We start from the raw sequence: 23,957 nt of genomic DNA on the forward strand, positions 1-23,957 counted from the left end.
GAAATGGCCAAGCCTGTCTTCCAAGGTGCCTCTTGGTGGGTTTGAACTGCCAATCTTTCAGCTATTAGTTGAATGCTTAACTGTTCGTGACACCCAGGGATCACTTCACAGAGGACGACAAGGAAAACAGAGATTAGAGGACTTTTCACATATGGGGGAGTCTGACGCTCTGATAGTCTGACTCCAGAGCCCACGCTTTTAACCACTAATGTCCTCACTTCCTACTCTCAGTCCTAATCATGTCACATTTTGCCCTGCTATGCCCTCAGTGGATCAATAAAACCCCTCCTTCTAAACCTCCACTTCAATGCCTTTACATTAACTTGGAGCCCTCTATCCCTCCCTCCTTGAATTGAAGCCAGCTCTGCTCACAGTGAGGGAGGACGAGGTGCTGAGTCATTCTGTTCACTGGTTTATTGAGGATTCAGGGAGATCCTTCCCCAAGAGACTCCACAGTGTGAAAGATACACCACCACCTGCCCCATAGGTCTACCTATCCATCCCAGCAGTCAGGGGTGCCTTCCTTTGGTCAGAATTCTCACCAACTATCCACTCACAGCGGCTCCCCAAAACTACCCCCATGCCTTCTTCAGCCCCCACCCCCACCAAAAATCACACAACCAAAGGGAGCAATCTTGGGAGAGGGTGATTGTGTGTGTAGACTGAGAGTGGTACATGGGTACAAAGAAGAGAGGAGACAAGTTTGAGCGGAAACAGGTAGTGGATGGCCCCAGCAAAGAAGAATTGGGGAAAAGTACATTACAAGGTGCCAGGCTGGCACATATGGCTCTGTTGGAAAAATACAATGATTTTGAGGTGCAAAGGGAAGAAGGTACACAAGGTACCATGAGGGTACGTAGGGAAGTACACAGATACACGTGGATGTGTGGGTAGGGAAAATATCACTGAGCATGCTAAAGAAATTGTACACACCTACCAAAACCCACACGAGGATATACCTGTGACCACATGAGGGCACATCCATGACCACACAAGGGCACACCCATGACCACATGAGGAGCACATGTAGCTATGCATGGAGGGTACGCAGAGAGCACATGTGACTGCCGGTAGCACATGTGAACAGCACGTGTGCACCTGAGTATGTCCAGTGGGAACAAAGACAGGGACACAGCATGTGTGTTGGAAGCTTGAGCATGCACAGAGCGAAGGAAAGGAGCACGTGACCCCTGGCGCAAAGAATGAGTCCCCAAAAGAAGCAAAAATCAAGGTGATAAAACTAGGGAATATGCAGAGGGGTGAGTAGGATGGAAGGTGATGACGACGGTGAGAGGAATGAGAGGCCCTCTTGGGGTAGAAAGCGCACTTTGGGGGAGACCCCTAAGTAAGGGAGCTTGGGAAGTTGCCGTGGTAACTAGACAGGAGTGCTGTATGAGAAGAGAAGGATGTAGTGAGGCCGCTGAGGAGTCAGTCAGTAGCTTCAAGCAAGGTGCAAAGTAAATTACAAAGCAGTGACAGAAAATTACGTGAATGACTAAGAGAGAAAAGGTCTGTTTCCCAGAGTATTGGAGACATAGGTAACACCAGGGCTCACAGAGGGACACATATTTACAAGTGATGGGATTGGATAGCATGTCCTTCCCCACTGGGGATAAGGATCCCCTGCTTCTCCTGAGTCCACCACCCCTGACCTCCTCCCTTGCCCTCCCCCACTGGCTTGTCCCCCTTACACCCCCCTCACTTGTATAGCAAATGAACCCGACTCCCATCACAGCTAAGCCGGTCAGGGGGTTCAGAGGGGCCCCTAGGAAGGACCCCAGAGGGGTCCGGGGGTGTCGGGGGGTGGCGCCGGGAGCGGAGCTGCTGCCGAGACTGGAGCTGATGGCGCAGTTCAGAGACTCGCTCCTCTTTCTGAAGGAAGAAAAACAATTGAGAGAGTGGGAGGACAGGAGTTTTGAAGGGGCGGGAAGGAGGGAGAGGGAGGAATGGCATGGCAAAAGGAGTGGGCGAGATGCAGGGGTAGACGGACAGAAGAAATTAAAAGGAGAAATAGGAAAACAACAAGGAATTCCAAAAGAACAGAATGGGGATACCAGTAAAAGAAATGTGAATGAGAAAATAAGAGGGAAGCGGAAAAAAAAGGAGAATATGAGGGAAGGGAGAAAGGTAGGTGCACACAGCAGTGGACATATGGATGCCCACCCAGATTCCTCTGGCAGGGCACTGCACTCACCATCCACATGCTGGGACTGTTGGCTGCTATGCTACAGACTCACAACTGGCCCCTCCCAACCCTGCTTGAGGCCTGCATCCTTCCTCAAGGAGTTGAGTCAGTACTGTAGTCATACTCCAGAGCCCCAACCCAGGCACCAGATCAGCCTAACACTAGATTTAACCTGAGACCCAATCCTCACTGGACACTTGCCCTTCCCTATCCTGCTCCACTTACCTCCTTGCACATATGCTTCTGAGACCCTGAAACTCCCCTCAGTAAATCATGAGCGCCTGAACCCTGAAACTCCCCTCAGTAAATCATGAGCACCTGAACCCATACCTCAGGCTCTGCTTCAGAAAACCAGACCCAAACATGGGGTCTCCTGGGCCCTCCACCACCTCACTCTACTGGCACTCACATACCTCAGCAATGATCTTTTCCAATTCGCGGTTCTCCTTCTCCAACAGCCGAGACTTCTCCTCTTCATTGTTGTTGGTCGATGACCCTGTCTTCATGGTGTCCTGTGCCTCCGACTGCCACTCCCCTCGGGTGATCAACCTGCGCATCTAGGGGAATTGTTTGGGACATGAGGTGGCCGAACAGTGATGGTGCCAGCAATCAGCAGGCAGTGGGTTGGAGTTGGAGGGAATGAAAAGTAGAGGGGAAAGCTGGGCCCAAAACAAGGGAAGATGTGGGAAGAGAAGGCGGGGAAGGGCAGGGAGGCAGAGTCTTGGGAAGAAGGGACAGAGAAAATATGGGACTGGAGAGCGTGGGAGCTAACCCAGAGCCTCACCTTGGGCACAAAGAGCACAACCAGAGTAATATAGGAGGAGAAAACGATGGCAAGAGAGGCGAAAGCAAAGGCTGCATCCTGCTGGCTGGAGAGAATCATGGTGACAGGGGCAGTGATGAGGCACAGGACCTAGAGGGACAGAGTATTTGGGGGAGGTTCAGCTCTTCAGGTTCAGACAAGATCCAGGGATTTCTTCCCCCAGTAGAAGGTCTCTGAGGACAATTTCCTGGTGGCCATTTCTTTTGAAATGGATCCAAGTTCAGGATCATCCTCAACTCCAGACTGAGAAGAATCCTATATAAATTGTCCCAAACCAATTCCCGACTCTAGGTCAACCCCTCCCTCAAGGCAACAACTCCAAGGATCTCTATTCACACATCCTGAGTTCTCAGCAGTCACTGGGGATACCTGAGCAGAATGGAAACACAGGCAGAAAACCTCCATTCAGATTCCATATTTCAGCCTGTGGACCACGGAAAAGCAATCTAACCTCAGTGTTTCTGTTTCCTTTTCTACAAAGTGGATATATACTAACATCTACCTGACTGGGTGGCTGCATGAAGATTAATGGAATATTGCCTGTAATGCACTTTATGAACTGTAAAGTGCTTTACAAATCTGAGGCATTAAGAACTTTTAAAGAATTCTATGCAGCTGATCCCAGATCTCCTGATTCTCCCAGCCCAGCACAGGTGTTTACTGTAGTAAGCCCATGGGGTCAAAGGCCAGGTGGTTGGGCAGCTCACCGCCACATTGTAGATGGCCATGCCCACCGCCCGGTGGTCATTGATCTTCTCAGTGGACACACTCTTGGTCTCATAAGCAAGAAAGATTCCCAGCAGCAGCAGCAGCCCTTTGTAACCATAGAAAATGCCTAGGAAGGCAGAAAAGTGTCACATGGGCAACAGGATCTCCCCAGCTCCTCCACTCGATCCTTGTGCTCTTTCTTTATCGTTCACCTACTGCCGCTCCTTGGTATAGCTCCACCATGGAAAGGGTGACCTCCTCTCCAATCCAGCCCCTCTGACCTAGCACACCCTTCCCTGTGTTCCTTGGGGCCCACCCCCACCCCAAAATCCACTCAACCTGCCCAGGCTTCACATCTTCCTCCTCAGATTAGGAGCCAACTCTCACACAGGAAGATGATAGTCATGAGCAGCTGTCACTCAGCCAAGGGCCTGTTTAACAGCTGGGAATGTGTCACCCTGGGTTACACACAAAGTCTCAGCCACTTACCCTCCAGGTGGGAAGATGACTTCCCAGGCTAAAGGTAGGATTGCCATTTTTGGCCAGATATCAAAAGGGGCACAAATCCATGACCTTGCAACCCCAGTCTTACTCTAGGAAGCTGACCAGACAGAGATGGTGTCAGATCAGGGGATAGGGATGAGGTCATTCTTCCAGTCCCTGTGCTAAACTCAAGTTCTGCTTCATCTGAGCTTTGGCCCCCAAGCTCCTCACAGCAAAAAACCAACTCTCCCCTATTCTCAGAAGATTCATGCAATGCCAAAGAGGAGGACGTCAAACTGGGTTGACATAAGCTCTCTACCTCCTTTCCCAAAGAACCTTCACCTTCCAAACCTACTATCCTTTCCCACCCCTCCTGCCTTTGCTGCATCATTCTCTTTCACCCCCCACATGGCACACACCAAGCCAAGTGTTCATCTTCTTGGAGCTGCAGTGCTCCAGTTGGGGCAGAATAGAAACATCAATGTCTTCCTTCGGCTCCTCTTTAGCGAAAGTCTAAGGGAAAAACAGGGCCACAGGAAAGATGATTGTCATCTTCTTCCAACCTCCCCAACTCTCCTCAGTCCCTGACTCCCAACTCTGCCCCCTCCTTCCTATGAGACCCTCAATCCTGATGTCAAATCTCACCCTAGGCCTAGAGCATTTTACTGAACACACTGCAAATGTTGTTCCCCATTTTCCAGGATGCCTAGAAATTCTACACATCTTTCGCAGATCCCCACCATATCCTTCCTTTCTTCAGATGAATCCAAGGCCTCTAGGCCCCTCCTAGAAGGTGGAGGGGAAGAGCTGCTGATATACAGAAGGCTAGGTAGCACTCAATCATGGATTAACTTTATTCCTCAAGACGACACGCATCTCCCATGCCTGGTCAGGGTTAGCTCTGCTCAGACTCCTGACCCCAGCATCTCTGCTTAAGCAGTACCTCGATGGTTCGGTGCAAGGGATCCACAATCTGCCAGATGGCAAGAGTGAGGACATCCATGCCCACCAGCAGGCCCACCGTGGAGTACAGCTTCCAGGGCTCCAGGGTCTTGGGAAACACATGGAGCACAGGCACGTCAGGGGAACACCCTCTAAGCACAGGAGTCTATGTTATCCCCCAGGAGCTGAGGGCTGAGGAATGCGAAGAAGCTCACCTTCCTCCACTCCTTCTTTTCCTCCTTCTTTGTGAAGACCGTGTGGACCCACCAGATCTTGGTGAACATGGAGCCATAGCCCAGACTGAAGCCCAGGCCTAAGAGCCAGAGGCGGGCCTAGAAGAGAAGACAGGGCATGGGCAGACAAAGGCCAGGCCATAATGGGGAGTATGGGCAGGGAACAGATGACAAAGCAGTCAGGAGGGAACAGGAGGGGGGTGGGGAGGCCCACAGCGGGTGGTCTCCCTACCTTCAACGATTTCTCCCATCCATCTTCTACCAGGTGATCTTGTTAAAACCTCCTGGTTTCAGTGGCCAAACACTTCTGATTGCTCCTCAATGCCTACTGGTTACAGCCTGAACACCTCTCAATGTGACACAGACCCTTCACAACATGGTCCCATCCACCTATCCGGGCTCCTCTTCCAGACCCTACCAGCCCCATGCTCCAGCCATGCTCAACTGCTCATGTTTCCTTGATCCACTCTCTTGTGCCTTTCTTTCTCCAGCTGTAAAACTCCCATGTACCCTTCAAGACTCAAATGCCACCTCCTTTGTAGGGGCCGCCTGAACACTGACTATCAGCTGCTTTCTCTTCTTTGCTCCCTTGGCACCTCATGCAGATCCTATGCTGGCACCTCTCAGACTGTACGGGAGATAGCCGTCTGCCTCTCCCACTACACTCGGGTCTCATTGGGAACAGATAACTCCTGCTGAACTATAATTTGTGAATGTGTGTGCAAATGCCATGTGCACAGATGCACAATGAGTACAATCACGGGGCAGAAGAAAGAGAGGGAGTAAGGATGGGCCAAAGCAGAGAAAAGGGTGCATGTTTCCCACAAGCATGATGGAGAACCAAACAAATATCACTACTGAGCACAGAAGCCAGCCTTTCACCACACCCCAGAGCCTTCCATGTCCCAAGTATCCCAGAGGCCCTCCTCTGTCTGTGCCAGTGGTCCCCTCCCTGCAACTCCCACAGCTGTCGGTTTAGCTCTCTGCCTCCATCCTTCCAAACCCTAGGTCCCACGGGAAATCTATAGTTCTGGTTCTGTGCCCCCACACCACTGACAGGCCATCATTGTTCAGGGGTTTTGAGCACACCCCTTCCTTTGTCTTCAATACTGCCCTCCTCTTCTCTGGAAGGCATGCCATGGCAACCTTGGAACTGACACATCAACTACAGAATGAACAAGGTTTGGAGGCACAGAAAAAAGGGACAAAACCAAAGATGAGAGGGGTGATGCTAGGAGGAAGCAATGGGGATGACAGTAGGGAAAAGTGGAGAAGGAAGGGCAGGGAACCACAAATCATGGAAGGTGTTCCTGAGGGGTACTGAAGAGCCACGTTTTGCAAGGTATTTGCCCACGTTCTCTCCTCACCTGGCAGACAAAGGGGAAATGGCTTCTCCCAATGTGGTAACCGTCCAGCCCAAGGGGGAAGACAGCAGCTAACGCCAGCGAGCAGCCCACAGCAGTCAGATTGTTCAGGTTGGGCTGTGAGTTCTGGATATAACTAGGGCAGAGGTGGGAGGGTGGGAGAGGGAGAAAGAGCAGAATTAACCCTCTCCTCAGGGAAGCTTAGCTCTCCGAATGCCATGCAATGGCCTGACCCCAAACTCAGGGCCACAGGACTAAAGAAAGACAGGCTTGGAGCAAGAGTGGAGCATTGAGAGCCAAAGTTGGCTGTGGCAGGGGGCTGGAGGTGGAGCTGCAGAGGGCTTCCTGGCAGCACAGGACCCCTGCTGGCATGCAAGCTACTCAGGACCCACGACTCTCTTGTTGTGTGTTGCCATTGTGACAACCCCATGTATGCAGAATAGAATTGTACTCCATATGGTTTTCAAGGCTGAAAGAGATGGCCAGGCCTTACTTCCAAGGTGCCTCTGGATGGATCTGAACCACCAATCTTTCGGTTAGTAGTCCAGCACTTAGCCATTTGCACCACTCAGGGACTCCTCTTACCTGGCCCCAAAGGAATTTTTTTTCCAGTTAGTTGTTTGGGGGCAGGGATAGGGGTTATATCTAGTTTCCCCACCCACCCCTCCATATTCAGTGGTCACAGAAAAAGGACTAAGTCAGAATGAAAACTTTTATGAGACTTGGCCTTAGGAGTTACCCAAGTTTTTTTCTCACTCTCTTCTCTACTTTTGAAGGGAACTTCAAAGGGCATAGTCATTAACTTGGGGAGGCAGGCAGACAGAAGAGAAACTTACCGGACATGGGAGTTGTAGATGTTAAAGGACAGACAGACAACAGCTAGGACAATGCCAAGGCTGGAGAGAACCGAAACGGAGATAAAGAGTTTCTGTGACAGGAAGCGGAATGTCTTGATGACCAGGGTCTGGTCAGCTGGGGGTGACCCTCCTGCATGACACAGGGGAGAGTGAGGGGGGAGGAGAAAGCAAGGAGGAAAAAGGAATGAAGACGGGGTAGGAGAAAGGAGCAAAGGACAAGGGAGCTAGCGGACATTGTCATCCTTGACTCTGAGCACATGAGCCCTCTCTCCACTGAGTAGGGGCTATTGTGGATGGAACGCTCACTGACTCGGAGGCTTTTATGAAGCAATCAGAAATGAGATGGTGAAAGGAGCAAATGTTCTGTCCAGAGGTTGGGAAATGCTGAGGTGCATCACCAAAGTTGTAGGAATTTTTTTGTTATTGTGTGTCCTTTCTGTTCTTCTGTCTTTCTTTACCAAAGGGGAATGGGAGGGAGAAGTGGGTAGCTGAGGAATTCATTTTATGAAGTCTCTTATAACCCAAATCCAAAGTTGCAAAAGACAATTATAGAATCATAAAGCTAAAGGGTCTTCAGGTATCTAGTCTGGCCTCATAACATTGAGCCAAAAAAAAAAAAACTGATCTGTGATTTTAACCCTGGCAGGGTGATATTCTCAAAGGTGTTTTCAGTTGTTATTAAGAGGAAGTGCAAACTTGTTGAAGAGTTCACCAAAAAAAAAAAAAAATTAATTTCAATTTGCTTCACTAAAAAAAAAAGTGTAATTTAGGCCATGTAGCATTTATAGCAGCACAGAACAGTGTCCTAAATTCAAATAATTAAAAAGAAAAAAGAAGAATTGAAACTCCAGCAGTGCTGGGAAGATGGCAGCTATAATCAACAGCTAAGTCTTCCCTCCAAACCCAGTTGTCATAGAGTCGATTCTGACTCACAACAACCTCATGTGTGTCAGAGTAGAACTATGCTTTGAAGGCTTTTCAATGGCTGATATTTTGTAAGTAGATTGAATCAGCAACCTGCCTTAAAAGCAATGTAAGGTACTTCCCAAGGCAACTCAAATGAAAAAGAATATCTTATGTATTTTAAAATCCTTCAGCCAAGTGCTTAACCATTTGTTCCACTGGGGACTACATTTTATCCATAGGTCCTTCCTTTTGCCCACCTTCAGTATCTTTCCTATTTCCTATGATTTAATCCACCAGGTACACATGGAACAATTGCTTACTTCCCTCATTAAAAAGCACATTTTAGCAGAAGATAATGACATGACGCCTTGCATGCCCTCCTATATCTTAAGCAACTCTTTTCCTGACAGAGATAAACAGGTAGCTTTAGGCTTGATGTAGCTGACTCAGCTATATCAAGGCACCAGGACATCTGGGAAACCCAAATGGAGTTTCCATTTCCCACCACCTTTGCACCCCCTGCCTCTAATCCGCAGTTACTCGAGCAACATACTATGTTTAATAGCACATTGCTACTAACCGCCTATTCCCTTTCTGAATACAACAGCATCCCCTACCCACATCTTGGAGGTTGTATTAATTCTCTTTTAGCTCAGCCCAAGCCCCATCTCCCTGCTATATTCCAACCTAATGGTACCCCCTACGCCACCCTCATTCAAATGGATGACCCTTTTTCTGGGTTATTCAGAGGAGCTGAAAGAAAATATGAACAGAATCCACTTACCAATCCACTTATCTGTTTTGGACCAGGAAAGATCATCCTTGGTGCTGTCATAGTAGCCAATCTTCTTGTAGCTGCCACCTGGGTAGATGACAACAGTAGGAGTGACCACAGGTGGGTGAAGGTTCCCTCCTAGGCATTCTCCACTTCCTATTTCCCTGAAGCCACTTTCCATCATTGTGTCTGATTTTACCTTCAACTGAGCCCCTGAAGGACGCTTGGCAGGACTTCAGATGGGTTGAGTGAATCAACAACCTGCCTTAAAAGCAATGTAAGGTACTTCCCAAGGCAACTCAGATGAAAAAGAATATCTTATGTATTTTAAAATCCTTCAGTGAGGAAGGCTCCACGGTATGTCTGCCACCCATTCCCCTGCCTCACACCTGTCTCTGCAAGATGTCTCTCACATTGATTCTTGTTGCTAAACCTTTAAATATATTTCTGCTTATTCTTCCTCTCATGATAGACAGAATCACAGGATCTACTTTCCCAGTGGCTTTCACCTTAATTTTAGAAATCTTTCTTCCATTGGCTTGAGTTCTAATTCCTTGGCTAACTTACGCCTCTTAAAAAGCCACTAAGTACAATTCAGTCACTCCTAAGATTTCTGTTCCAGAACTGAGCTACCCCAGTTACCATAACTTTTCTTTAAAAAGAGCCAACTCACACCCCTTCCACCATGGCTGAAGTCCATTTCCTCTTGTTCTGGATACAAAGAAGATCTGAGAGGATGTGGGAGGTGTGGAGAAGGGGAGAAAGAAACTTTTCATGGGAGGCCAAGAACTGGCTCTCTTGGCTATGCTGTAAGAGGCGCAAGTGGGTGTGGACTTGAAAAGTTAACTCATAGAAGTTTCTCAGATACGTAAGTGTGCTAACATTCATGAAAATACAATAAAGAAAAGTCAAACTACACATACTATAAATTCAGAGTGATTGTTTATATAGCAAGGAAACTCAATGGATTCCCTTAAAAAGATAGCAAGTTTCCTAGATTCAACTTTTCTTGAGTCTATACATATGCACTGATAGGTCAATAACCTTTCCACCCAACCCAGCCAAAGGGAAATTTCTGAAATTAAAATGGAAGCTGTTATGGATTGAATTGCATCCCCCAAAATATGCGTCAGAAATTTAACCTCTGTAACTGTGGATATAAAATCCCATTTGAGAATAGGGTTTTCTTTGCTATGTTAATGAGGCCAAACCAATGTAGGGTGTGTCCTAAACCTAATAACTTCTGAGTTACAAAAAGAGTGGATTACACACAGAAGCAAGTATATACTGGGGAAGACAGATGCATGTGAGAATCACCAAGAGTCAAGGAATGCCCTAGCCTACCAACAAGGAACAAATCAACATGGCTGAGACCCTGATTTGGACTTTTAGTCTCTACGACTGTGAGAAAATAACTTCCACTCTTTAAAGCCACCCACTAGGAAACTAAGACAGAATTCACTGGGAAAAAGAGAATGGCTATTTTCAATTTGCATGCTCCTTTCCAAGAACACAACTACTGAATTCAAGAAGACATATCCCTGCTGAGCTTTTTAGTATTATTACTTAAAAATCTTGATGAACACAGTTGCAAGAGAAGGGGAGGAGGCACCTGGCAAACTTGTGATGTCTCTGGGTATTCTGCCAGATGGGGGTCCTATCCCAGTCCCAGCCTGACACCCTGCCCTTCCATTCCTCTCCTGCCCCCACACTCACCCTGTAGCTGTTCAATAAGTGTCCATGCCATCCGAGAGCCACTGGCATCAAACACCACATGGCCCTGAGGGAGGTAAACATGTGTCAGAAGGCAAAGGGGATAAAAGCGGAAGAGAAAAGGGAACATCAGGGACTCTTTCAATCCTTATGTTTTTGATGTAATTGAGCTTCTGAATGAATGCTATTTATGGTGTTTGCCTGCATATAGGACATACCCCAGATGCCCATACCCTAGATTTCAGAAACATCATTCTTTTGAGAAGAAGCCTCATCGGTGAGATTTGAGTAGGAAAAATCCCCAGATAGAGTGCCAGGAGACGTGGCTTCTGGCTATGTGACCTAAGCAAGTCACGAAATCCAGCAGGGCACTAATTTTCCCATTTTAAAAGGAACAAAATGATCTTTCAAACTGTTTCTTCTTTTAAAATTCTATGATTCTCATCTGACTCATAAATATCCAGAATAGTTTGAAAAGAAATGCAGAAAGATGTTAAAGAAACAGAAAATGCTGGTGGTTTTTTCCTTCTAGACTTTTGTGGGGTTTCCTGGTTTGGGGGTTGTTACTCCCCTAGCCTGAGACTGATTATTGCAGAAGGGTAGCCGAGAGAAATAGAGAATGCATGTCTCCAGGAGAATGAGACTTTGAGGGAGTCTCTCTCTATGGGAGGACCCAACCCATTGCCATCAAGTAGATTTTGACTCATAGTGACTTTATAGGACAGAGTAGAACTACCCAGTAGGGTTTCCAAAGCAGTAGTCTTTATGGAAGCAGCCAGCCTCATCTTTTTCCCACGGAGTGACTGGTGGGTTAAAACCTCTGACCTTTGGCTAGCAGTTGAGTGCTTTTACCACTGTGCCACCAGGGCTCCTCTAAGGGAGGACGGGGCGTGTAAAAGAAGTTGCTGTAACTCACAGAGACACCCTCAAAGGACGAGGAGTTCATTGCCCGGTAGATTTGGTCGGTAATGGTCTGATTGTTGTAGTTGAAGTCCTCCAGGCGTACACCTGAGTGGCCGCCACCTCCAGACGTCTTGTTCAGGGCCAACGCCAAGGCCCAGATGGCATCATAAGCCAGCGGTGCCTCCTGGAAGCCTCCTGTCTCCTCTGGGTGTCTTTTTAGTCGCTTAGTCAGTTTCTCCACAAACTCCTGGGATGTCTGTGGAGGGATGATGGGAGGAAAAGGTTGGAATGTGAATGTGTGGGTGAGGAGGGGGGTCGCCATCTGATTCTGGCTCCCTCTCCATCCAGCTCCTACACTTTGACTTGAACGGATAGTTTCTGTTCATATTGTCAGGTTGAGCGTATGTACATTCAAAATCTTGACTATACCCATGTGTCTGTCATAGGTTGGAAGCTACTAGACTAGAGCAGGGATTAGCTGGGTGCAGTGGTCTTATTTATACAGCTGCTAGTTCAGAACTACTAACAGAGAGAAGCTTAATTAATAAATACTTTGGATAGAGAATAGTAAAGGATGAAAAGTAGAGATAGAGCAAAGAAAGAGACGTGGATATTCCCAGGAAAAGTTGATGTTCTACACTGATGTTCTCTCATCCTTCAGATTTTCTCAACAGAGTTAATTCAAGACCTAACAGTTCTTCTAATTCTGAAAGATCCTGGAAAAAATAAAGCCACAGCCTTCTCACACTCTCCCTCTAGTCTCACACCTCCTGTCAACAAGGAAGCTTTTCTTTAGTGTGTCATGCTGGTGTACTCTCAGTCCACTGCATCTAAGAGGTTTTCAGTGGAGACTGTGGACTGCAGAAATATCCTTCACATACTGGAAATCCACCTTCCAATCCCTACCTCCATAAGCCCAGCCCTCAACCTTCTTTTCCCCAGAAATCTAAAAAGAATGGTAGCTCCTTTTAATTTTGTCATGAAATGGGTCTACACTTGGCAAAATAAATTACCATTTGGCCAAATAACCATAGGTACATTGCTTAATTTCTTAGAAATGCCTTCCATATAACGGAGGAACCACACCTGCCACTCCTAACCTCCCAGAACCCAACAAGAAAAGGTTCAGTGGCCACCTCTTGGCAAGGCACGAGTAATACACAGGGCCATTACACAAATAACACTATCTGGATTTGGAATGTTTTAACACACACACACTCTAACGAAGGAATGAATAGGTGAATGAAGAATAAATAAAAATCTTTGTTCCCCAGTAATTTAAGTTCGAAACCTTGGAATCGGCATAGACTCTTTTCTGTAACCAAGCCCTCTTAATTCTTTTGCTGAAATGCTTTACTAATATCATTTCTCCCCACACAGAATAATATTAGTAATAATAATAACAGACAACATTTATATTGTCCTTACTATGTGTCAGGTACTTTTCTAAGTTAGATATATCATCATATTTAATCCTCAGACAACCCAATGAGGTAGGTGCTATTAATATTCCCATTTTAGAGATTAGGGAACTGAGGCACAGAAAAGTTAAGTAACTTACTTAAAGTTATACTGCTAGTGAGTGGCAGAGCTGAGATTCAAACCTAGGCAGTCTGGCACCGACGTCTATACTCTTGCCAACTACTCTACACTGCCTCTGTATGCTGAATTGCCTCTCTCCAAGAACACCTGCTCAGCAGCCAGCTGCTTGGCCGAGATGTTCAGAACGGTCCTTTGGCCATGAGGTGTGTCCAACCTTCAGTTCAAAGTAAGCACCCCATAAGAAAATCACCCAGATGGGAAAGGATTAGTCTGCTTAGCATGATGCAATCTGCCACTCAGATCCTCATTCTCGCTTCATCCAGGTCACTACCATTACCATACCTGGCCACTAGGGAGCAACACTTTCCCCCTCCCATGACTAAAGCTATTAAAAAGAAGTCCCTCTTGGTTCAGCAAAGACAGAATCATCAATTTTCAAAGGAAAATTTTACTATGCAGCTTATGGAAAACTGAACAACAACCAAAAAATTCATATCGCATAGAAATTAGTGAATTAACAGAGTTCAAATTTATGATTTTAATTTTCAGCAGCCCTGTCTGGCTATGTGAGGATGGATGCCCAGCAATGATCTAAAATGTGTATCCATCCTGAGCTAACTTTTTGGTTGTATTGCATCCAGGTCTGCTCAGACCTCTACCCCAAATCAGAACTATTCACAACTCATCCCCAGGTATGCAGCTCCCCACCATCCCTAGCTCTGCCCAGAGCTATATTATCTCGCTGAAATCACCCTAATCCAGTCTCCATTTCCCTATCTGTCTCTTAAAGACTCTTCCTCCAAACCAGGGTTTCTCACCCTCAGCACTATTGACATTTTGAGTTGGATACATACTTCTTAGTTGTGGGTGCTGTCCTATGTGTTACAGAATGTTTAGCAGCATCCCTGACCTCTACCCATTAGACACCAGTAGTGTCTCTGTCCCACCCATCTCCAAACAAAAATGTCTTTAGACATTGCAAAATATTCCTGGGTGTGGGGGTGGGGAGTGGAAGAGGAAAATCACCCAGAGTTGAAAACCAATGGTCTAAACTAATAGTTTTCAAAGTGTGGTCTCCTAACCAGCAGCAGCAGCATCCCTGAGAACTTGTTAGAAATGCAAATCCTTAGGCTCCACCCCAGACCTACTGAGTCAGAACTTCTAGGGGAGGGGCCCAGCAATCTGTATGCGAAGTGGTTCTGATGGAAGCTAAAATCTGAGAACCACTGATCTAAATGTAAGGCCATTCTTTGCAGAATTCATTCAAAAGAAACAACTCTTCTAAGTATCTGTGGCTCTGAACCCTCTAGATCTAACCCTACCCCTGAACCACTTGTCTTGGTCCTGTTTGATTCATCTGTAATGTAACTTCTTCCCTAGTCCATTGTTAAGGCTGCTTCTACCCTCTGGAAATTCTTGGCTTCTGCACTTGGCATTTTAGCCTGCCAAGTGGCCTGGTGTCACTCAAAGTCCTGTGGCCTTGAAAGCAGGCACTATCTTTCTCCAACAGCCAGAAAGAGACCCTCTAACTCATCTACCTCTTCCAACTCATCCACCTCCTCTGCACCTGCAACCAAGTCCCTGCTTCCTGTCAGGGTTCCTCTACTTCCCTGCTGTGGTGCAGAAGCCGTGACTGGCAGGCCCTGGGCACAGAGCACAAACTAGCCTTTCTGGCTTCGGCAACCAGCTCTACTACTTAACCAAGTCCTCAAGGATGCTGTACATGGAAGTGACCTTCCAGAATTTTTCAAAGCCATGATACCTTAAACATCGAGTGTCCTTAGAATGTCTCAAGACAGGGTACATTATCTGAGTCTACGCGGTAACTGGCCCTTCCCCCACAATCCACTGGCAGAACAAACTTCCTGAATCTTATTTCTCTCTTGCTCAAAAACTGCCATTGGCTAAACAGTATTAACAAATAAAAATCCAATCTCTTTAATCAGACTTCACAGTTTCCATGGGAGGTGATGGGGCAGAGTGGTTTGGAGTTATATTCAACTAGGATTGAACTCCAGTTTGGCCATTTAGTAACTGCATGACCTGAAACAAGTAACTTAAGGTCTCTGAGCCTCAATTTCCTGGTCTATAAAATGGAAATGATAAATCTATACCACAGCACTGCTGTGGGGATCACTTAAACCATGTATATAAGTTCCTGGTTATTACATAAAGCAATTATTATTGTTGTTAGTTGCAGTTGAGTCCATTCCAACTCATGGCAACCTCATGCATGCAGAGTAAAACTGCTCCATAGGGTTTTCCAAGGCACCTCTGAGTGAGTTCAAACTGCTAACCTTTCGGCTAGTAGTAGAGCGCTTAACCATTTGTACCATCTAGGGACTCTAAAACAATTATTACTACAATTTTTATTAATAAGCTATTCAGGGACTTCACAATCATTAATCCACCATCCCCCATCATGTTCTCCAAAGCAGGTATTACAGACCTGGAGGATAAACTTGGTATAATAAGCAGATACCCTATCAATTTCGCACAAGACTTTTGCAATCTTTAAGACCTGATGCTGAGTAATAAAGGAGCCACTTCCACCCACCCCCATGCTCCCCACCTCACTTGTGTCCCTCAACTGCAGGGCTGCCCCAGTCCTCCCAAGTCAGAAGATTTGTCTTTTTGCACCAGGTCTATCACTAGCCAGCTCTCTGTGGCAAAATGATTTAAAAAGTCCCTTTCACATCTAAAATTCTAAAAAGAATCATCAAAAAAGCATCAGGATCCAAGCTAACTGAGTAGCAATCAGGAATGATTATTAAATACTCAGAACATGCGTCACCAAGAAAATAAAATGCATCTGTGCCCAGAAACAGCGCTACTGTAAAGGTGTTTATTGCGTAGACAAGCATCTATATTATCATTAACGCCTCTCCCTCATTTGACTTCTCACCAACCGCTCCTTGTTCCCATGGCAACAGCCCTTCCACTCATCGGGGCCTATTGAACAAACCACTTTCATTTTTCTTGCTCTTCTGCCCAAGGAAGCCATAGTAGAGTGGGAATCCAAACAAAACGTAAGGCAAACAAGTATAGGGCAGGCAGAGCCTCCTTCCCATCCTGTACCTCCAAACTTCATACCTGCTCCCTTCCCCAGCAAGGCCCACTCAGGCCCCTCTATCAGCCCAGCCCTGAGTCCCCACATTCTCACCATGTTGGAAATGCTTCGGGTGTTGGCAGGGTTCAGCATGACAATCTCAGTGGTGATGTGGCCCTCCACCGCCTCAGTCATCTCATCCACTGTGCAGTTGATAGACGGGTCATAGGTCTTGAACCAATTGTCAGCATACCACCCAATGAGGAACCAGACATACTTCTTCCCAAAGAGACGTTCCTTGTACACCTGAATACAGAGAGGGAGAGGCATGGATTTTTGTTTTATTATTTTTTTATCTCATTTCATACTATTCAGCCCCCTTGGGAATCAAAGAAGAGTAGCAGAATTAAAAGGAAAAATCTACAAGTCTTGTGGGTGGTAGGGAATGCTGGACTACTCCTCCTTCTAAGTTCCTCCCCAGTCCCTCTATTTCTGAGTAGCCTTTCCAGCCAGTCAGGAAAGATGGCATTCACAGGCTCCTCAGGAAACAGAGCAGTAGGAAAATGAGATCTGGAGAAAGTTCCAGTATGAGAAGTTGAGGGATGGAGTCAGAGCCAAGAGATAGGGATATATTAACCATCGCCTCAGATACAATCATTTATAACCTTAAGCACGGATGCAGAGAGGAGACCCCATGAGAAATCCAAGGCTAAGATCCCACCCAATCCTCCTCCCTCTTCAGATTCCAACTCCACCTCACAAAAAACTTTCCGGGCTTCGGTCTCATAGAAAAGTCCCACGATGATTCGGGCATCCTGACGCTACAGAGTGGAGAGAGAAACAGAGCTCCTGAGAGAGGACTGGAAACGCTTGAGGGGCTAAGGCAAGCGCTTTCATATTTTTTATTTCTCATCCCAGAGTACTTAGTGCAGGGTTCTATTCAATGGGTAGTGGATAAATGTCAACCCAAAGATGAAGCTAAACTTCCCCAGGAGATGCTGCTGCCTCACAGAATCAAAGCCTGCCCCCACCTGGCTCATCTCCAACCAGCTGCTGCTCTCCCTACCCCTCACCAGGCTGAGGCCACCCTTGCGGCCATCCCACCTTAAGGTTTTTGACGGGCACAGCTGGATCTGAGAAGAAACTCTGACGAAAAGTAATCTCGATTCCAGCCTCCTTCACTCGTTCCTCTAGGTCGTCCAGAGTCTTGGGTGGAAATGAGAAACAAGTAGGATGAACATGGGGTGACGATGGAGTAAGGGCCAGAGATGCTAACTGGGGATTGAATACTCAGGGCAAAGAAGCAGCCGTTCAGAACCTTCCTCCAAAGCTTCTCTCCACAAAGGAAGAAGTCTGGAAGGAAGCATTTGGAGTCTTAGGATGTGGCTTTCCGGTGTGAGGGTACATGGTGAGCCCTTCCGGAGGATCTGTGTTCAGGAAGCCACCCCATCCACCCCACTCTCAACACGGACAGCAACAATGAGGGAAAGCATAGGGGAACCAAGAAAAGGAGTCAGGGTCTGGTAGAGATAGATAGTAAAGACGTCAGGAGGCAAGTGGGCAGATAAACAAAAGGATCAGAGAAGAGTAGCCTGAATCACAGACAGAAAGTGGATTAAGGATTAAAGGGCCACTGAACATAAGAGTGGATAGAGGACCCAAAGAAGAGAATAAAATGGAAAGAGCAGACTGCCCTCTTCAAGAGTTAAAAAAAAAAAAAAACAGTTGCCATCGATTCTGACTCATGGTGATCCCATGTGTGTCAGAGTAGAATTGTGCTACACAGTGTCTTTCAATGGTTATGATCTTTCAGAAGTAGATTGCCAGGACTTTCTTTCAAGACACCTCTGGGTGGGTTCAAACCACCAACCTTTCCATTAGTAGTTGAGTTCTTAACAGTCTACACCACCCATAGACTCCTTCTTCAAGTGTAGAGCCATGTATTTCCTCTCTTTACCTCCACAAATCTCTCCTTCCCTATCAACCCATCAACCTCTGCTTGTCTGTCAACATCTTCAACTATCAGACCCATGTACCTGTACTTGTCTCTCTCCCATATCCATTTCTATAGCTCCTTTCCCTCTGTTCCCATCCACACCCACCCACCCTCCCTCTTAAGTGTCTCTAGAATCTGCTACCTTCCTGGGTTCCTATCTCATAGTTTCTCCCTTCTCTTGCCTCAACTTTGGAGTGAAACTACTTTAATAGAGCGCATCATTTTGGGTGTATCTGTCTGGAGGACAGCGCGTCAAAAGGAAAAAAAAAATCATAGAACTAAAAAGCTGAAAAGGATCACGAAAATGTAACTTGTTCATTCCTCTGGCCACAGAAAGAATGTGCACTTAACCCATTCAGAACGTATTCTTTTCTTTATAAAGAATCAAGACCTTCCCCACAAAATGAATCCTGTGTCATACATCTCTCCATTACAGTTTGAGTAGAAGCCCCTTTACCCCATCCCTCCTCACCGAAGTGAAGACCTCGGTGGTCTGCTGGATGGTGGCGATCTTCTTCCAGCCCCACTTTTCAAAGAGTTTCACACGAGTCGGGTTGTGGAGTGTGGCTGATGGATGAGTTCGAAAAAATGTAGGAAAACGCTGCCGGTTTGACAGGGCTGGTGAACTTGAGCCATACGAAAGCTAAAAGGGGCAAGAATAATGCAACATGGTGTATTCTTCATGGACTCCACGTTGCTAAGAGTTCCTTTAACCCTCTCCTGCTTCTGTCCCCCACTTCTCCAAACCTCCCCTCTTCTGCCCCAGGAAAAGTGATTCTCAAAGGCCCACACACTCCTCACTATCAGGATGCTCTTTCACTGATCTGACTTCAATCCTTTCTGATGAAGAACGAGGTTATCGGCAGCACTATCAGGCCACTGTTGCTAGGATGCCAACTGGCTAGAGTCTGCAAAGGACTCTGAATCTTGGTAGCAGCAGGTCCTACCTTCCACAGTTTTCTCAAATACACACCTGCAATCCCTGCCCCCTCCTTCAGTACTGCCCAAAAGGGATGAGCCCCACCTTCTGATCTCCTGGGCTCTGCTTACCACAATGAGGTTCCACATCCTGGCAGCCTCAGCCACAAGCGTAGAGACGGAGCTGCAGCCAGGCATTAGGATGATCTTGATAGGGTCATTGTACAGCAACTCGTACAGGTACTTGGTAGCTTGGCCTGGGTCACACTGAATGAGGAGGGAGGAGATGAGAACAGGCTTTCCTAGGACCCCTCCCTTCCCTGCAACTCCTATTCTTTTACGCTTCTCTGACAGCAGAGTTCCTCACTCCACTACCCATCTCTCTGCTGAAAGCCTTTCATCATTATTACCATTTTCTTCTTCCTAACATCTCTTCCTGTGAAGTTTCTTGCTTCTCATTTGTTAAACGCCCTTCTCTTCCTTCCAGCTACCTAATCCACATCCTCTCCTGCATGACTCTCTTTCAGTACTAACACATACATAGCCTTTCCCCGCTTTGGCTCATCCTCAGACATCCCCAAGTCTATCTTCCCTCCATCACCCCTGCCCATTATCCCATACTTCTATGCCCCAAACATCTGTGGCTGGGAGTCTGTAGGAATAGGAAAAAACTCTCTCTAAGTCCCCAGGCAGCTTCCTCAAAGCCACATTATGAAAATTCCTCCCTCACCTCTGCAAACTCCCTCTCCCCACCTTCCAGTCCTCTCTCCCTCTTCTTTTTTTAGGGCTAGTGATAAGTAAACAAGAGAGAACAGGAACAAGACCAGTAGGGGGTCCTGCTCAGTGATCCATCCCCTCCTGCTGAGCCCTGACATTTGATGGGTCCATTAGAAAAAAGAAGACACTCTAAGGGGTGGGGGTGGAAAAGAATCAAGAATGAGGAAAGAACCTGGGGAGAATAAATAGAATAATTTAGGAGTGCTTGAAAGAGAGGCACGGACATGGGGAAAGCAAGTAATGCAGAAAGCTAGAGGAAAGGAATGATGGGAGGAGGGGAAATGGAGGAAGAGCCAGCCATGGGTCTCCTACTACCAGCTGCCCTCCTGCTGAAGTCTGACATTTCAGAAGCTGCTGGAGCCCCAAAGGAAGTGGAGAAGAAATGGAAGCCAGTGGGGAGCGAGGGCAGAGGGGACACAGACAGGAGGGACAGGAAACTGGGGAGGGTGAAATGGGACAAATAGAAAGGAAATAAACGAGCCCCCCTAGAGCCTGCTCATCTCCCACTGAGGCCTGACATTTGGGACACCGTGGGAAGTTGGAGAGGAGGGAGCCAGAGGAGGCTGGCAGAGTCTGCAAAAACAAACCCCCACCTGGACCTCCCTGTCCCCACCCCACCCCTGCACCCCTGCAAAGGGCTGGTCCCACCTTTCTGCACTGTCCCAGCACCCATTACTCCACATCCAGCTTTTCCCAAGCCCCCTCAGTGCCCCTTCATTTCTTATCTCATGAAAAAGTTGATAAATACAATGAGAACATATATGTACAGCAGGGCAATGTATATGCTGCTCCAATGTCTTAGTTTGCTCGCTAACTTATTTACATTTTCTTGCACCCTTCTCCCCCTTCCACACCCTATTCCTCCACCTATCCAGGGTACAGGAGACCACAGGACTTCCTCTGTTCTCCCCCTCCCCTTTGCTCTAGCAAGGATCTGGATTTGCAGGCAGGAAACGACACATCCCAGTTCCTCTGCCTTCCCATCCTCCCTCCTTGCTGCCTCTGCTATTTTTTCCTCCAGCTCCCTTCGCCCAGGTCCCCCATCTGCTCCCCCAGCACCTCCAGGGAATCACCTGTCATGGTGGATGAGTTTGAGCTCACAGTCAGGGCTCCTCTATCTCCCTGTGATCCCCTATCACAGAGCCTGCACCCATCTCTCCCTGTCTCTCTCACCACACCCCCACCCCCAGGGTCAATTAATTCTCTTGCTTCCCTAAGCTTGACCGTTCCAACATCTCTGACCCTCTATTTCCCTATCTACTTCCCCTCCCCTTGTACCTAATTCCTTTCTGTACTCCGCTGCTCTCCCCATAGACATCCTGGGGCATCCACCAGGGCATCTGCCGGGGCAGGACTTCTCAGTAAAAATGCAAATACCTGGGACTCATCTCTGACCAAGGAGTTAGAATCTATGATTTTAACAAACTCATCTGGTGATTCCAATAAACACTGAAGTTGAAGAACCACTGTGGAGGCAGGAGAGATTTGAAGTTCTCTCTTCAAGCCCCTAACATTCCTTATACTCTCTTCTCCTCAAGCACTCTATCTTCACCCCTGCTTCTGTCCCCTCCCCACTCTCATACCTATTTCTGTGTCTATACTGTTGTTCTAAAGAATGGATATTAATCCTCAGTCCACTCCAGGTGTGAAATCACCAAGCCTTCACCTCTGTACTCTATTTCACCCTTCCCCAATCCCTTAAGTCTCTGGAGTCATCTGTCAGAAACAATCAATTTGAGGTCCCAAATCTCCTTCCCTCCCTATGCCACATCCTTCCCTATACCCTCAATTATGCATGTAGGGGACAGGGATAGGGAAGGAATCTTAATTACAGGATCATCCCCCTCTCTGGACCCAAATTTTCTTACATTTTCCCTCTCTCCTTCCTCTCCTAACTCTATATCCCATTTCCCTTCTCACATCCTAGAGGCCATAATTCTATAAGAGAAGTTCAGGACCTAAGTTGCATAGGAAGGATGCCCCTGGATTTTTCACTATCCCCACCCCCTCCTCCTTGGTTCCCACTGACATTCTTTCTGGTTCTCTCAGCTCCCTCTTTCTTCTCCTATATTCTGACTCCTCTCTATCCCCAAACTATTGTGGGGACTCCCATTGGGACCCCTAATCTAATCCATTTTCCCAGTGCCTCTGCCCATCTTCTGACCATTAACATTCCCCAACCACCACGTGCCACATATTCCCACAGTCCAGGAATCCTCAACAGGGCTGGGGTTGGTGGAATGAGAAGGAGTTAGGTAGGGCTCACAGTTGTGATAAATAAACAAGAGCACTCAAGTCCCTCAAAATTCTCCTCATTCTGTCCCTATTCCTTCCAGTCTCAACCTACGCCAAGACTTACCTTGTTACCATGGTAAATGTAAACCCCTGATCCAGCTTCCCACCTCTGACAGTCTATCCATCCCCCAATCCATTCCCGGGTTAGTTTACTCCCCCAGAACAGCATTGGCTGGAACCCTAAATCTATTACCAGTTCCCCAAACCCCAGCTCTTCCATTCACTGCGGGGTCTCTCAGTGAATGAAGGGTCTGCCTTGCAACATGATTAACCATCTTAAACCCCTACCCCCTCATCTTGAACCACCAGCCCCTGCGACTCTCCCCGAGTTCCCACACCCCCAGCCCATGTTCCTTAAAGTCACACATGGGAGGGGTCTGCCTCAAAAGCCCAGAGGCGACTCCGACTGAGGCAGGCCCCCTGCCCACCAAGGCCCCATCTCCCACCAACCCCCAAGTCCAGGACTACCTTGCTGTCGTGGTGAATGAGCTTGAGCTCATAGTCCGGCAGGATGTCCCTGCGACTATTCACGTCCTCCAGCGCCATCTCCACCGCGGGCTGACAGGCCTGGCCCCCGGGCCAACCCCCGCTCATAGGGAACAGCGCCCCGATGTACACTGCGCGCCGTTCTGAGGAGGGGTGCGGAGGGACCCGCGGGTGAGGCCGAAGGAGGTGAGGGGAGTTGGAGGTCCACACTGGAGCCACCCCCGCCGCCATCACCACCAGGAGTGTCAGTGGCCACCCCACCCGGGGGGAGGGGGCCCCCGGACCCATAGTTGGGGGGCGGGGGTAGCCGCTTGAGAAGGGGGAGGAGCTCAGGGGGGACATTTTTCCCGGGGAGGGCTGCTAAATGGGTGCAGAGGAGTCGCCTCCATCCCTGGTTTGGTGGGGAGGAGGGGGCTGGGGCCCCGGGAAAACAGGGAAGGTTGGCTTCCTACGGCCCCCGCAGCTCCCGCTCGCTCCACTGCCACCGCGGACTCTCCTCGCGGACTGACTGACCGACCGAGGGGCGGAGGAGGAGGGAGATGTGGAGCTGGGAGGGGACTCAGACGTCACCGGCGGCGCGCGGCGGGGGGGGGCGGGCCAGAGAAGGGAGGGGGAGGGAGGAAGGGGGCGGGGAGGGAGGTGAGCGCTGAGCAGCGACGCCAGTCAAAGGGGAGGGGAGGGGACCAGAGAGGAGCAACAGCGTGGGAGAAAGGAATGGACGCGCAAGGGAGGGGTCTCACCTAAGGGGACAGTAGGGGAGGAGAAGAGCGGGGAAGGGGCGTGCCAGGAGGGCGGGGTGGGCAGAGGGAGCCGCGAAAGGCTGGAACAACGAGGAGCAGGGACCGAAAGGACCCGAGTTGGACGCGAGAGAAAGGGGGCTGCCGCGGAGAGTATGAAATGGAGTGAGATAGATGTGGTGAAGGACTGAGGGTTGTGAAGGAGAGAAGGTTTGAGGAAGAGAGAGTTGAGTGGGGGAAAAGGGGAAATGGTGTGGAGGGGAGT

At 48.1% G+C, this 23,957-nt stretch overlaps 1 protein-coding gene across 1 annotated transcript; it reads right to left on the bottom strand.

Annotated features, from left to right (window-relative positions):
* Positions 1–642: 642 nt before the first annotated feature.
* On the bottom strand, positions 643–23,465 carry GABBR1 (gamma-aminobutyric acid type B receptor subunit 1). The gene is made up of 18 exons (XM_023741418.1): positions 22,938–23,465; positions 19,530–19,664; positions 18,952–19,122; positions 17,588–17,689; positions 17,239–17,304; positions 16,598–16,789; positions 11,906–12,148; positions 10,993–11,056; positions 9,286–9,363; positions 7,575–7,725; positions 6,742–6,874; positions 5,357–5,473; positions 5,143–5,250; positions 4,619–4,712; positions 3,716–3,843; positions 2,970–3,098; positions 2,599–2,742; positions 643–1,872 (listed from the first exon to the last, which is right to left on the bottom strand). The coding sequence occupies exons 1-18, from the start codon at positions 23,295–23,297 to the stop codon at positions 1,699–1,701; spliced, it is 2,589 nt and encodes an 862-aa protein (XP_023597186.1). The 5' UTR covers positions 23,298–23,465; the 3' UTR covers positions 643–1,698.
* Positions 23,466–23,957: the final 492 nt, after the last annotated feature.

Source organism: Trichechus manatus, unplaced genomic scaffold, assembly GCF_000243295.1.
Source record: "Trichechus manatus latirostris isolate Lorelei unplaced genomic scaffold, TriManLat1.0 scaffold00180, whole genome shotgun sequence".
In the NCBI taxonomy this organism is placed as follows: domain Eukaryota; kingdom Metazoa; phylum Chordata; class Mammalia; order Sirenia; family Trichechidae; genus Trichechus; species Trichechus manatus.

Bases quoted from the DNA above. Each gene is read 5' to 3' on its own strand.
- GABBR1 (XM_023741418.1), bottom strand. From the start codon at position 23,297: ATGTCCCCCCTGAGCTCCTCCCCCTTCTCAAGCGGCTACCCCCGCCCC. The intron at 9,364-10,992 runs GTGAGTGTGGGG...TCATCTACCCAG, and splicing joins ACTTATTGAACAGCTACAGG to GTGGCAGCTACAAGAAGATT. The intron at 7,726-9,285 runs GTAAGTGGATTC...TGTGTCATGCAG, and splicing joins CAAAACAGATAAGTGGATTG to GAGGGTCACCCCCAGCTGAC.